Raw genomic sequence first — 14,888 nt, 5'->3', positions numbered from 1 at the left:
TCATGCAGATATTAATCTGCAAAATGTGATAACGTCACTTAAACTTGATATTGGTACAAAGGAAGATTGCAGGTGGTAAAACTTAATTTGGGGGGGAAATGTAATTCCCAAAATTCTTATCTAGCATGGTAGGTTTTCAGTGCTCTAGGGCAGAGCTTTCCAAAAGGTGTATTGATATGTTTACAGCTCTCTGGTGCAGAATGCTAAATAACTTGTGAAACTACAAATCCTAGGCTTCCTTAGGATGGAGCCATGGCAGTTTAAGAATTAATCAAAGTCTTAGTAAGCACCTTTAACTGTTACGACTCCATCCCATGGAAACCTGGGATTTGTAGTTTTACATGTTATTTAGAATTCTCCATTAGAGAATTCTACTGCTTTCCCAAACAACAAAGACTAACATCTAGGCTGACGCCATGGCAGTTAAAGGGTTATCAAAGTGTTGCAAATGTGGAAGAGTCCTCCATCTCAATGCTTTCCAGAGAGTAGCAATATTAGCCCACTGCAGCAAAAACTCCACCAGTTTGTGACATCCTAAACTAATAAAAGGAGTCTGTGCACATCTCACAGAGCAAATGTCAACATTTTACTGGATTTATAGCCTACTTTTCTGCTCTTTTGGTTTTAGGAGTAATATAGCACTTCTCTTTCTCACCTGCCATGACTTACACAAAAAGAAACAAAGGCAGAACAAACTGTCCCATCATATCTTTATCAGACTGGCCAAAGGGGTTTCATCTTAAAACAGTCTTACTAAAATTCTTGTCCTCCAGGAATTCCTAACTAGAAAGGTCAATAGCCATGGGAATTGTAGTCCAAAATACTGAAAGGACATTGGATTGCAGGAAAGTGGAATAACTGGACACAGGATGGCCTACACAGTTATTTCAAGGAGTTCTCTGTTCATTTGTTTTGCTTACAATAGTGTGATCTTCCAATGTGCTTTGCTTACAATAGTGTGATCTTCCAATGTGTCTCCTCCCGTTGGGACTAACAATGAGATTTAGGTCACTTAATTTCATAGCTCACTGAGGACAAGAATACAGAGCTCAAGAGCCCCATTCCATTATTCCAGCCAGCACATCATGTTGGCTTCTGCAAATAAAGCTGTCATTGTCCATTCTCCCTTACAACAATGCATAGCAAAACAAGCAACCAAGCTATAACAAGACCCCTGACAATGCCTTGCTTGCATTTGAATCTCAGCTTGAAAACATCTATTTTCTTTGAGCTACAGTTCCCAGATATCCCCTGGTTGGCTGTATTCCCAGTTGAGAAAAAAGGTGCTGCTCCAGAAGCATTTGCCAAGCTAAAAATGGCTTTTCCTCAGCGCCTGCCTGCTCCAGTTGTCCAAACCACAGGCTCTATGCAAAGATCGCTACTAGATGGATGAGGCAACGGAAGGAGGCATTAGCAAAATTAGCCTGTCTCAGGATGAGCATCAGATTACAACAGTTTACAAAACTGCCTTAGTCTGGTTTGCAAAATAATCCTTTGCAAGGAAGGTTCGGAGTCTGGCCACAGAGACAAATGCACACTTCATTGTTTATATGTTATTTGTTCTAGAACCTCAGTATGGGATCTGTGCAGGAAAAAAACACCTCTCTTAAATGTGAGGGTCCCTCAATTTCTCAACTAAAAGTCAGACTTCCTATTTTTGAACTCAATGACCCAGGCACTGGCAAAATTAGAAATGTTTTGCAGCTAATAATAAGCTGTTTCCATTCTGCCTTGGTCTTGTATTTTTAACTCCCTTAGTGTGCTGACTAGTTAGTTTTTAAAATCAAATGATGGTGAGCTATATCTCAAACCCATGAGAAGAGACATTTCCCAAAAAAATAACCACCTTAATTAGGCCAGACCACATTATTTCATCAATTAAACAACAGTCTCTGATTGACTAAAAAGTAATATGATTACTGTTTATAAATGATAATATTTTGAATCACAGCTTAGAAAAGGTATTATTGGGGCACAAATCCCAGAATCTCCCTGGCTAGGGATTCTGGAATTCTGAAGTCAAAAAGGAAACCTTTTGAAACTCTAATTTTAACATAAGTACCCATCAAAACTACATACAAAAGCAAGAGTTTTAGAAGCCACATTTCTTCGACCTCATTTATAGAAGGGTTGCATTTATTATCTGAGACTTTTTAGAATTGAGTAACAGCCCTGAATACTGAACAGGGTGGTTAATTTCAGCTTTCTTCGCTGTCCAGCTTCCACAACCACACACAGAAATGGGTAATTCAATTATATATCTTTACACTTGTCTAGTTGCTTCATAGCTACCCTTCAAAATCCTAATATTGACTGCAGTCTCTATTATAATTAACAACTAAGCCAAGGTAGGGAAATATTGAGCTATTTCAAAGTCTACTAGTAGATTTCAAAGGACTAATGACACCAATGCTAAGGCTGTAGTAAACCGTCAAGTGAACGGAAATAGTCTTGCCACATCAGACCAAAGGCCTACCTAGTCCCTTTCCTCCTATTTCCCACAACGGAAGATCATGTGCCCAAGGGAAGTCCATAAGCAGGATACAAGGAAAGAAGAAAGCCCCTACGGTTGTCATCAGAAGTACAACCCCATCATGGATAGCAATAGTCTGATCCCTCCATCAATATAGAGGAAGAAGATGAACAGGCACAACAGTAAAATCAGAAACAGCAGAAAAGAGTAATTTAAGAAGAGACTGGCAGGGGGTCTTTACCATTTTTATATACGTCATGTAACTTGGATCTTGGGCATAGGAGCCATATTCATTCTCCACCTGCACAGCGATGATTGGACCACCATACTTGTACTACAAAGAGGAGAAAAGATAAGCCAATCAATATAAACCATCTATAAAGATTCATTGAGAAGGAGGGGGTGCAGATAACATCGTCAACCGTTGCTATATTTAGTCAAGTAGGTTTGTAGGGATGGATCATCACGATGGCATGTAAAATCCTTGATGACAAGAAGAAGGTCAAGAGTACATTAATCATGCAAGGTCCCCTTTATCTAAGTGTTGCAGGAAGGGAACCATAGCAAAGGCAACACCTTTTTCAGCTCAGCCATCAATTCTTTCAGGTACCTTGGGGTGGGGGTAGGAGTCACCTTCTCCCAACTTCACTTCTTGAACTATAAAATATGTTTTTGTTATTTGGGGCCTTTAAGTCATTTTCAACTCAGGATGACATCAAGGCAAACCTAACAAGGGATTTTCTTGGCCAGTTTTATTCAGAGAGGGTCCCTGTGCTTCCTCTGAGGCTAAGAGAGACTGACTTGCCCAAGATCACCCAGTGGGTTTCTATAGCTGAGCAAGTTCAAATCCAATGCTCAAGCCAGTATCCAAATCCAATGCTCAAATTATGACTTAGCGGAGCCTCAGAGAACTTGATATAGCACCAACTCAAAGCACTCCGAGAATATTAAAATGGATCATGGTGACTGCGGACGCAGAAAGAAAGCTACACATTCCCCGAAATTCTTTTTTTTTTTTAATTCGCAAAAGAAAATTTTTCAAAAATCAGCGCATCTATGAAAACATTGATGTGTGGCAATCATCATCACACAACTGTTTCGAGTGCAGCAGACTTGACATAAATAAACTGACCTATCCTTTTATTTTATTTACCTGAAGAGGGACCACTTGGGGAATCAGGCGATCAAAGTAGTTATCCACAGCCTCTGTGAATCCCCGATAGGTTGTCCTCAACTGCATTTCAGGGTCTTGGAGCAACCAGCTAAAGAAGAGAAAGATGGCCAAAATATATAATGTAAGAACACTGTAAGATCCAGTATCCTGATCCCCATCAGGACCTAAGGGCAAACAGTATCCTCCCATTACTCTTTTAATATTTACTATTTACACAAGCAAACATGGCCCTTGAGCAAAGCTCCTCTACTGAGGCTAAACCTCTGGTGGAAAAGACAAGTGGAGAAAAACAAGCATGTAGGACTGGGATATGTTGTGATTCCCTCAAGATCTGGTAACCAAGATAGTCTCTCAGTGCTTACACTGTGATCTTCAAGATTATTGCTTCATGTCGCACTGATTCAAGGAGTTAGGAAGCTGTGGAAGATTTGCTCTCTGTATCAAGAGGCGGCTCCCCAGGAGGGTCTAAACAAGCAAAGACGCAAAGCAAATCTAGAAAGCAACCTGTGTAGGTTTGTCCCTTGATTCCTATATATGAAGAGGGTTATAGGACCTGGATGGCAAATCAAAGTCACAAAGTAAAATGAAGCAAGTGGCCTTTGCTGAATTTGATCATCTAACCAATGACTGCCATAAAAATTGCAATATTTTCCTTCAAAGTAGTATTTTTCATGTTAAGAAACAAAATATGACCTAATATGGTCACAATGGATGGTTGCATCTTCATAGCATGCACACATCAAATAAATTGTGGGCTGCTTCATACACTGGGCAAAGGGACCCTAAAGCAAAGGCATCTGGTCAAACCTCATTCAGGGAAGTTCTCAGGGTCAGGACTCCCATGACGGATGAAGGGTCAAAAGGGTGAGACCAGAAATACCAGTCTATTTGAAATTAGGCCTCTTGTAAGTATGAAGCTTTAGGAGCACTGCAACCATTTAGAAGATGAAAAGGTCCACACAAATCTGGGAAACCAACAAATGATGGTATCAGGGGAAAGGGGACACAGCTGCCCAGACAAACCCAAAAAACCTGATCCAACTTGGTGCCCTTTAAAGGTGCTGGGAAGCCAGAATGGGCAAATAATGAGATACTACATCTAGACAAAACCAGTTTAGCAAAGGCAGCCTTACACAGAATCCAAGGCACATGGCTGCTTTTAAAATGATATAATGTGCATGAACACTGAAACAGAATTTGACACTGGATTTCTGGAAAACTGCCTGGTTTCACTTCCATGCAATGGTTTACATTAGCTGTTTGTGAGGGCAGGCTTTAAACCATGGGGATGGTGTTTACACAAGGTTGTAATATTGCATGGAGAGTGTTTGCATATTATTGACACCTAGGCTGCAATGTTGACTGAAGGAAGTATTTGAGTTTGGCTGATACCTATGTGTGAAATGTGGCCTATAGTCAAACTTCTAAGTGTGTATAGTCCTTTTGACTAACACTGTGTAACATTTACTCCTGCAATCGCACTACTTATTTTTGCAGGTGTTGTGTCTCTTCGAGTGATTTCTGAGATGATCCTATCATGGGATTTTCTGAGACTGTGACTTTCCCAAGGTCACCCAGTGAGCTTTCATGGCCAAGTGGAGGATTCGAATACTCTTCTCCACAATCACAGCTCAACATTCAAACTGCATATGTATTTTTATAGAAGAAGATTCAGACAAGAGGTTCATACTCTGGCAAGAAATGCAAGCCAATTTATGCAAAATGTTGGTAATAATATACCAACAACATGCATAGAAATGCATACACAATGCCAATCCCATATTGATATAGGTGTCAATTATTTTTGTGCCATCTGCTCCAAGAAGAGAGGAGGAGGAATCTCTTGACATTTGCAGTGCAAACTGCGAACAGACATGACTTGTTTGTGCTGCCTCCTCTGATGGTTGCCTATACGCATTCTCTCTGGAATGTTACTAACTGTTTTGGTGCAAAATGCTAGATGGGGGGGGGGGGGGATAAATGCTTTTGCTTTGACTAACTGGGACTAGAAGGACAGCGGTCATGAACAAGCCTTCCCTTTTATTGCTGGCGACAAGAGAAACACTCAGTACAAGCTCCCTCTTCCCTCCCGCTGCAAATGAGGAAGGCAAATGAGACCCATAATATCTTACCTAGGCAATCCGCCAAGGTCCCACTCAGAGCAGATATAAGGTCCTGGGCGGAGAATCACCCATAGGCCAACTTCTTCTGCCATCTTAATGAAAACCCTAAAGAATTTTTTAAATAGTTGAGGCAGCAGACACCACAGGGTCCAATGGATTTATTTATTTTATTTACTTTATTTTTATCCTTTCTCCTGATATCAGGACTCATGGTGGCTAAAAACAAATGACAAGTTAAACAGCAAAGAAGAGCTCATTGTAAGCATTCAGTCTAGCATGTACTGAACTACAGGTAGTCCCCGAGTTACAAATATCCAATTTACAAACAGCTCCTAGTTAAGAATGAGGCTGAGACAACAGGAAGTGAGAGAAATCTATCCCCAGAAGGGAAATTCACTCCTGAAAGAGTTATCATGGGGAAAAGGTGTCTCCACTGAAGCTGTCTCACTAGTCCTTGTTTACACAACAAGCCAAATTTTTCAAAATCCAATTTTAATAGGGGCAGAAAGTGAGGTGAAATCTTCTGGACAGGGGCACAGGTAGTAAAACAAACACCACAGGGATGTTAACCCTTCCTTATGCTATCCAAAAATATATACATATACTTACACAAACACACATATATAAATATTGGCTAGAGTTAACACTTAAAAATGTACCTGTTCCAACTTACATACAAATTTAGCCTAATAACAAACCTACAGAACCTATCTTGTTCATAACTTGAGGACTGCCTACACATGGATCACACTAACACCACAATTTTTTTAAAAGGGCAATGAAAAACAGAATGTAGTATCACTAGTGGACAAGTATTTCACTGGTGATTTCAAATCAATATTTCACTCAGTGTTTCAAATCGATATATGAACTTTAGAGCTCACTCGCGAATGTCATGCAGCTCTCCTGCCTCTGTACTGACACTCTCCTTTTTGCAAGCCTTATGTTCTCCCTTCATCACCAACTTCCTCATGATTGTTCCCTCTTCAATCTTCCTCATCTTGCTGAAACCCTTTGTTTACTACAATCTACATTTCTAAATCCTCATCTGTTGGCCTGCTCTTTTGGAGTATTAGAGCAATTTAGTCAATTATTCCAGGACTTTGGTACTGTCACAACACACCCTCAGCCCAAGAGAATTCAAGCAGTTTTCACATAGCCCATGGACTGGGACCTGATAAGGTGCAATTCTTTTAATAACCCTTTTAACTTGGAAGGAAAAGGTGGCAGTGCTTAGAAATACAAGACAAAAAAATACAGGCTAAGCATTCCTTATCAGATATTCTTCTCTTCATTTGTTTAGCACAAGGATCTCTGAAATGACAGGAGGCATGGATTCCTGCCAATGTATAGATCTTTGCATCTTTCTGTCGACATGCCCCATTTCAGCCTTGCAAAGACGCTACATATGTAACTCCAAACATTTCAAATTTTGGAGAATTTTTAAAATTCTGGATAAGGGAAGCTCCACCTGTACTGTGTTCTGCTTTAATCTTGTGGCTAAGGCTCAACATCTCGCAATCTCTGCTGAAATTCCAGGGAGGATGCAAAACAGTTAAAAGAGCCACCCTTGGTATAACCATCGATAGCTGAACACAGACCATTAAGTAACCAGAGCAAAGATGATTTGTCATTGGCCAAGTGCTACCAGACACCATCACTGTACCTCTCTAACTTTGCCTGGGCAAAGTCCATTCCAGACTGGTGTGACAGACTCTGAACACCTCATATTTACAAGTGGTGTGAGCAAGAAAGGGAAAGTTAGACACAACACGCTCAGAGAACTGTAGGAGATCTCACCATCAAAAAATCCTTCTATGGAACTGGTTAATACACAAACCTCACCTTCCAGTAATCTGCAACATATCTACTTCTTGAACTTTTTCCACTCACAGCCCCTCACCACCCAAGAAAATTTTGCATAACCCCTAATATAAAAATTAATCATTTATTGATAACAAATCAGCATTTGCAAGACTTGCTAAACAGGCTGGTTTTTCTTTTTATGAGCATTTTCTGCAGATTCCACTGTAAACGAAGCGCGTTGTCACTAACAGATTCATGTAAATGTCTGGGTGACTTTCAGAAACCTTTTACTGTTGCCCAAATTTTCAGGACCCCAACACTGAGCTAAGGAAACCCCATTTGGGGTCAGGACCCACAGTTTGAGAAGCAGTGAGCAGGAACACAGCTTCCACCCAGTTCTTCAAAGACTTGTCCCAGCCCTGCTAAACCAAGCCCCACCTCGAAATTTCAAACACATTCCAATTCCTGACTCCGCATTCTCTAAGCTTTGAAACCATGTGAAGAAAATTATCTAATATCAATACAATTTTCACATTGGGGGACTTAGGTTTTGAGATAGATTTCTTGATATACATACTGCAGGTCCAGGTTTCCACTGAAGTCAAACTTCCCTCTTATTGCCTCATGGAGGTTCCATGGGACGTACCTGGAACATAGAAGAAGTTGTCTGAGAACCAAAATCACCAATTTGCGGAGACAAGATGGCAAAACAAGGAACTGATTGACTATCTCTAAACCCTGCCTTGCATATGTTATAAAGCAGAAATGTGGTGACTTCAAAGCTGGATGTACACCTCAAAACCATTTTAATAGGAAACACAACCAAATATTAGCCAAGGTTCACCCAAATGCAGAATGAACTGTGAAGAGGAAAGAAATGCACATAGTACATATTTTAACACTGCATCTCTGTTCTGAACTTTTTTTTTCATGTAACATGCATACAAATAAGAAATTTGTTTGTAATACTCATCTGGACTTTGCTGATATTAAGAAGTTAGATAACATCATATTTATTAGAAGGCAGATCTGAAATCCACACAGAGAATTCATTCTTAACCCTAACCATTTAGGCTGGTTGCCACAAAAGAAGAATCTCAAGGCTTGAAGTGTATTGCTCAGAACATTACATTTGTGCGCACTTTCTGCATGACAGATGGGTGTCTCTGTCAAATCCTAGTTCCTGTTACAGATTTTTAATCTACAATCCTCTGTGTGTTTTGTATTAAACTGTAATTTTTTAAATGTCAAGACAGTCACTTTAAATATTATATCTACATTTTCTGTCAAAATAATGCAATGTGTATTTTGGTGTTTGGAAATGACTGAGAATTACAACATTCTGAAAAATACAAAAATATTTAAGTTTTAATCTGCAAATTAATGTAAAGGACTGAGAGAAAGTTTCCTTGTACCACTGTTTGTAAAAGAGTGGGAAGCAGCTCTGCCTTTTGTAGTCTCTCTGTTATTCTTATTCTTATTATTAAAAGGTAGCTGGACAACAGCAGTTCCCTAAGCTGCTTCATTGCCACTGCCATCTCCAGCCGTGTGCCAGATACTTACGTTGTGACGGTGTTCAAGCCACAGGCCTTCATCTTCATCAGGCGGTCCTTCCAGTATTCTCGGGGGATGCGGAAGTAGTGCAGCGAGCCTCCCAAAATGCGGAATGGCCTCTCCTCCAGTAGGAACTGGGTATCCTTGGCCTGTAAGCCCAGCACCCGGCCCCTCAGGCGCACCGGGACCATGTCTGATAAATTCAATCTGGAACAGGAAGAAAAGAGGAATGGGAGCCAAGCTAAAGGAGAGAAAAAATATGGAGACATCCACAAAAACAGTGATAGTTTAAGCCGCCAATTTATGCTGTGAACACATAAGACATGTAAACAAGCAAAGACATGTGAAGACATGTAAACAAGCAAAAGGGAAATTAGGGAGAGGAAATATCCCATGCATATTCGTAGTTCTCACTGATATAGAAAACCTGTTATTGAGCTGTATGAGTTCAGATTGCTAACAGTAGCTCAATTTATTGAGCTTTCATTCAAAAAAGCCCATGCATGGAAAAAAAAAATGTATGCATCAGGTAAAGGATAGGAGAGAATCGTTTCTACAACACAGTGTTTCTAAATGCGAAGATTTATACTTTGTGGGTCTTTGAACAAACAACTGAGTATTCAACTATCTTTTTTATTACATATTTTCACATATAACTTAAGCCTTATGTTTTCACCTATCTGCATTCAACAAAATATGTCCTCTCTATAAATCTTCTAGGTCCTCCAAAAAATATATGGTATGTTTCCCTTAAAAGGTAAAAGTAAAGGTTTCCCCTGACGTTACGTCCAGTCGTGTCCGACTCTGGGGGTTGATGCTCATCTCTATATCTAAGCCGAAGAGCTGGCATTGTCCGTAGACACCTCCAAGGTCATGTGCCCGGCATGACTGCATGGAGTGCCGTTACATTTTCCTTACATGAGTCTAACCAACTACTGATAGATAGTACGGGACCTGGTTATTCAAAGTTTGCCCATTTCCAATATAAGCAAGTGGGTGTTCAATGGCCACTTCTAAGGCCTTTGGAGCTTCCCACTCCCACCTTATCCCATCCATAGAACCAAAAAGCTTCTCTTGAGGGAACATGCATTCAAAGGATCACTCTGGATGTGGATACATGGTCCTATTAATGCAGCGTCCCTATAGATGTAGGAAGATTACTGAATATGGAGAGAAGAGTCACCTGTCTAAAGGAACCATGTATGTTTATAGTGGAACTAAGTTCTGAACTGGAGCCTTCCTGATCCAGCACTAGTGGTTTCAACTGCAGTTGCAGAAGGCAAAGAAAGCAATACATCCTTGAACGAGGTGTTTGTGCCTGTTTCTCCCACTTCCCAACTTCAGCATTCTTCTCAGCAGCACCATACCTGTTACATAAGACCTGAAAATGTTGAGCTTCTTAAATGCATTTCTGATCCTCGCAGGAGAGCAATTATATCTGTATAGGAATCTGTACGGTGAAAAGGGACCAAAGTCTCCACCTATATGCCTCATCAATGGGATATACCTCAAAATGAAATCCAAAGTCATTTCCAGTTTCTGTGTTCAGCCCAGTAGAAATCTGCTTCTTCTACTAAAGTTACTCTGTAAAGCCAAATCTTCCTTTTCTTTTGTCTCGGTATTATATTGATATCAGAAAGTGACATCAAGGAGACTATCTGCACTTTGATGAAAACAACAAGGGCTAAATACAGTTTTGGGGGAGTTTGGAAATGGGGTTGTTTGGAAAGTACCCAATGCTTTTAGAGGCCTCCAAAACCGACTATTAGCCAATAGGGAACAATTTCCCTTTTCTATTTTTGTTGGAGAAGCTTAGGGACCAAACAAAGCTACTCTGGGGGAAGCATGTGGTCCATGGGTCAGAGTTTATCCAACTCTATGACATAGAAAAACCTTGGCTTTGAAGCTAGATAGTAGGAGGATTGTAATGTGTTGGAGGAGCAACTATATCGTCAAAACAAAGGAAGAAATTAATTCTGTCTGTTGTTCTTTGGGCTCTCAAGTCCCAGAACCACAAATTAAATGTGCAACCCAGGAAACAAGGTATACTGAAAATTGCAAAGCAAAGAACACAGCTTAAAAACCCATTATCAGGCTAAACTCATAGGGTTTAAGGAGAAATATCAACAATTAGGATCAAGCAAATGGAGGGATGACAAAGAGTAAAAGGGATCTTTTGAAAGGAAGGTCAGGATGCTCTGAACTAAACATGGTGCCAAAGAAACTACATCGAACACTGGGAAGGACTGTGGCTACAAAAGCATTGATAGTACCTCTGTAGCACCTCATCCCCACAGGCCTCTGAAACAACAGGCAGGCACGGGTAATACCTGGAAAAGGAAGCCGGGATTAAGGACAACATAACAGAGGCACAGGAAACTCGACCAGAAGACATGTAGACCAATGACATAGTGTTCTCCTATTCCTCTGTACCCTCTCTAGTCAAAATCCTACATTCCTGGGTTTCACTGCTCTAACTGGGCCGGTGCCCCCAGCTCACCAAGATCTCACAGCGAAGTTTATTGATAGAGAAGGCTTTCTCTATCTTTCAGCATCTACAAGGTTCCGTAATGCCGTAACTCCTATTATAGAAGAAATGATACCAAAGAACTCATATAAGCCAAAGATTGATACGACAGCTTTAAAAAGCCATCGCAGATGTAGTATTAGACAAGTTAGATCCAGGACACAGAATAAATGATAAAACATCAGCTTGTCATCCATCAAAGAGTTCTGTGTGTGTATAAAACCCCACCTGCAAGTGCCAAGGTCAAGCTCCCATTAGCCTGATTCAGGAACTGATTTATAGCTCCGGCAATCGGTATTGCCTTACCCATTACTTTTTATGATAGACAAGGAATGGCTATATTATGTGCAACACCTGTCTAAAGCCCTTAAATCATAACCAGCCAGAGGTGGCAACCTTCCCTCCCTTCCTACTGAGCCTTCTGGGGAACATCTCTCCTTGACATAGACTGATTTGGCAGGGGAAATACCCTCCTTCTCCGCCTGCTTTAGCATTTTTGGACCTCGGCTCTTCCAGAATAAGTGCAATACATATACAATACACACACACACACACACACACCTGCAAAAAGACACGCATTTGTAAATGCCATCTCTTTTGAGTGATGATTAATTTCTGTTTAAATAAAACAACCTACTCATTATACTGTCATAACATTTGGCTTGTTTAAGAGGAGAACCATCACTTTTGGAGACATACGTTTCATAATTTTCAATTTTGGATTATTTTTTTAACCAGGAAAAGAAAGACTGCAAAACCTCACTGGGAGCCACATTCAAACCAGGAGGAATATAATTCCTATCCCTGTGCTAAACTGTAGTCAACACCTCATTTTAAATATAATAAGATGCCCCTTAGACCTATTCCTCATCATTCCTCTAACCAACTAAGTGTACCATGCATGTTTATCGTTATCATAGAATTACAGAACTATAAGGTTATTCTTGAGAGCATACAGAACAATGCTTATCAAAATGATTTTTAAAATGCAGAAATTATGGCTGTATATTGGACACATTTGAAGCCGGTTCAAATAGGTTAAAATAGATTACACATGCTTCTTTAATACTCTGCAGTGGTTGCTCCAACCAGGGGCACAACACAACCGATCAATTTGTACCTAAGATCTGGCAGACCTTGACCCAATATGAGTTACACTAAAAGGTCCAATGACACACATTTCCCCCTCTGGGTTGTGCGGCAATTGCTCAGCTTTAACAGAGGAAAGTAGGTAAGCTGACCCGACTAAGAAAAGGATAAATCCAGGAGCATGAGATGATAAATGGTGAGTAAGAGCACTGGTCGGCTGAAAGGGGAGGAAGAAACAGAGCAGAGCCTGCAATAATTTGTAAACTCCCGATCTAGCTAAAAAGCTCTGCATGTTTTCAGAAATGTATGTGCATATATCACTAAGATCTGGTGGTATAAATCCAAGGCATAGCTGCACTCGAGGGATGATGCAATGGATTCACACTGTATTGCTCTGAATGGGGACCTGCATTTCCTTTCAAAATCTCAGTCAACTGACTGCATTCATCGCTTTGTTTACAAATGATTGCAGATGAAAGAAGGCTTCAAAATTCTCAGGAGGAAGGCAGTGAGAAGAGTTTATAGTTCATGGCCTAGTATAACTCACACAGTACACACAGACTTACTGAAATGACAAGTCTCATTGCCAAAGCATGGCTAACACATCTAGCTAAGCATTTGGATTCTGATGGTTTCCCCACTCTTCATTTTTACACTGATTGCTACACTATTATGGAATTATAGTCAATCCAAATAAAGGTATGATAGAGCATAATCAATCCTTGGTCATAGCACATCATATGCTAGATTACATTATGAGTACCCCTCTTTGCGGTTCATTAGTTTCTCTTTACAGTACTTGGATAAAAGTCTGAAAAAGAGGGTAGACCCAATGCAGACTAGGTGCTTTGACTTTGGGAGAATTAACTTGTCTCTTCGGCTGACATTAAAGCCAACTTTCTAATAGAACCAAATCTGCCTCTTCGTCTGTCTTAGCATTTTGGAAAAACCAAAAAACCAGTTTAGAGAGACTGCCTGCAATCTGATAAAAATACTGAAGGCTAAATCCACGCATTTAGTTCCAGCTATACCATTGTTTCACTGGTATTGTATTCTAGCTGTATTTAACAACTGTCATCTTTGATTCTTTACACATGGTTGATGAATTTCTCCATTCTTTCATATCTATTTACAATCGGTAGGGCTGATCTCAGAACATACCCAGTTGAAACAATGAAGAAAATAGTACCTGGTGTAGAGGTGAGCAAACATATTGGTAAGAACGAACAGGTCATTTGTTCACTTTGCCAGCAATCTGTCTAGTTTATATTCAGGGTGCTGCTCTTTTTCCTGAAACCAGCATGCAAAACAAACATTTTTTTGCTAAGGATGCCTCATTTGCCTTTCCTATGTTGGGAATGGGAAGAGAGTGTCCCTTTTCCCAAAGACTTATAGCCTTCTTAGCTAGCCAGAGACACTGCGGGTTTATCTACAACAATCTAGTGCATTAGATTACTATTCAAAAGTTTGAACAAGTCATACAAAACTGGTCAACGAGCAGTACACCACAGAAAATAAAAGAAGCACTTCTAGAAATCTGAAAGGAATACATGATGCATCAGTATGATAACACATTTCTTTGCTATATGCCAATGGTTCCGAAACACTGGTCCTTCAGTTGCTTTAAACTTCAACTCCTAAAAGCCCTGGCCATCTTGGTCAATGGTCAGAAATCCTGGAAGCTGAAGTCCCAAACATCTGGGAGAGTAAAGATTAGGAAACACTGTGATAGGCATTATTTTGCTTGCATAATGAACAACATACCCACTACTATGAGAAAAACAGATATTACAAAAAGGTATTTGCTATAAATTATAGGCTGCTTGATCTAAGAATTATGGAACAGATTGCATCCTGTAAGGTCAGTGTACAAAAAAAAAAGGAAATAAATATCCTTGTGAGTACTGAAGATTAAAATATTAAGACAACATGATAGAATGAAGATTATGTTGAAGATTAGATCAAAATGCCATATAATGCTGTTTGGAACTGCATTCTATAATCAGTGCAGATCCTTGTAAACCACATTATATGGGCCTAGCTTACACTGATCATATAATGCAGAACTGCAGTATATGGCAGTGTACATCCAGATAAGAAGTTATCAGGATAACAATAATATTTTCAATAATATATAAGGAA

The 14,888-nt window shown here is 40.0% G+C and overlaps 1 protein-coding gene across 4 annotated transcripts in view; it reads right to left on the bottom strand.

Annotated features, from left to right (window-relative positions):
• glb1l2 (galactosidase beta 1 like 2) overlaps nucleotides 1-14,888 on the bottom strand; it is a 48,940-nt gene that overhangs the window by 29,897 nt on the left and 4,155 nt on the right. For 2 of the 4 annotated variants that reach the window (XM_062961468.1, XM_008119526.3), the window contains 6 exons: nucleotides 11,404-11,460; nucleotides 9,140-9,337; nucleotides 8,154-8,222; nucleotides 5,780-5,875; nucleotides 3,627-3,735; nucleotides 2,715-2,807 (listed from right to left, as the gene is read on the bottom strand). In XM_062961468.1, the coding sequence (XP_062817538.1) occupies nucleotides 2,715-2,807; nucleotides 3,627-3,735; nucleotides 5,780-5,875; nucleotides 8,154-8,222; nucleotides 9,140-9,337; nucleotides 11,404-11,460 (622 nt within the window). The remainder of the gene's footprint in view (nucleotides 1-2,714; nucleotides 2,808-3,626; nucleotides 3,736-5,779; nucleotides 5,876-8,153; nucleotides 8,223-9,139; nucleotides 9,338-11,403; nucleotides 11,461-14,888) is intronic. The other 2 variants (XM_062961469.1, XM_008119527.3) reach the window with 1 other exon arrangement.

Source organism: Anolis carolinensis, unplaced genomic scaffold (assembly GCF_035594765.1).
Source record: "Anolis carolinensis isolate JA03-04 unplaced genomic scaffold, rAnoCar3.1.pri scaffold_8, whole genome shotgun sequence".
Taxonomy (NCBI): Eukaryota; Metazoa; Chordata; class Lepidosauria; order Squamata; family Dactyloidae; genus Anolis; species Anolis carolinensis.
The sequence above is the reverse complement of the archived record's forward strand: the minus strand, read 5'-3'. Positions and strand labels throughout refer to the sequence as shown.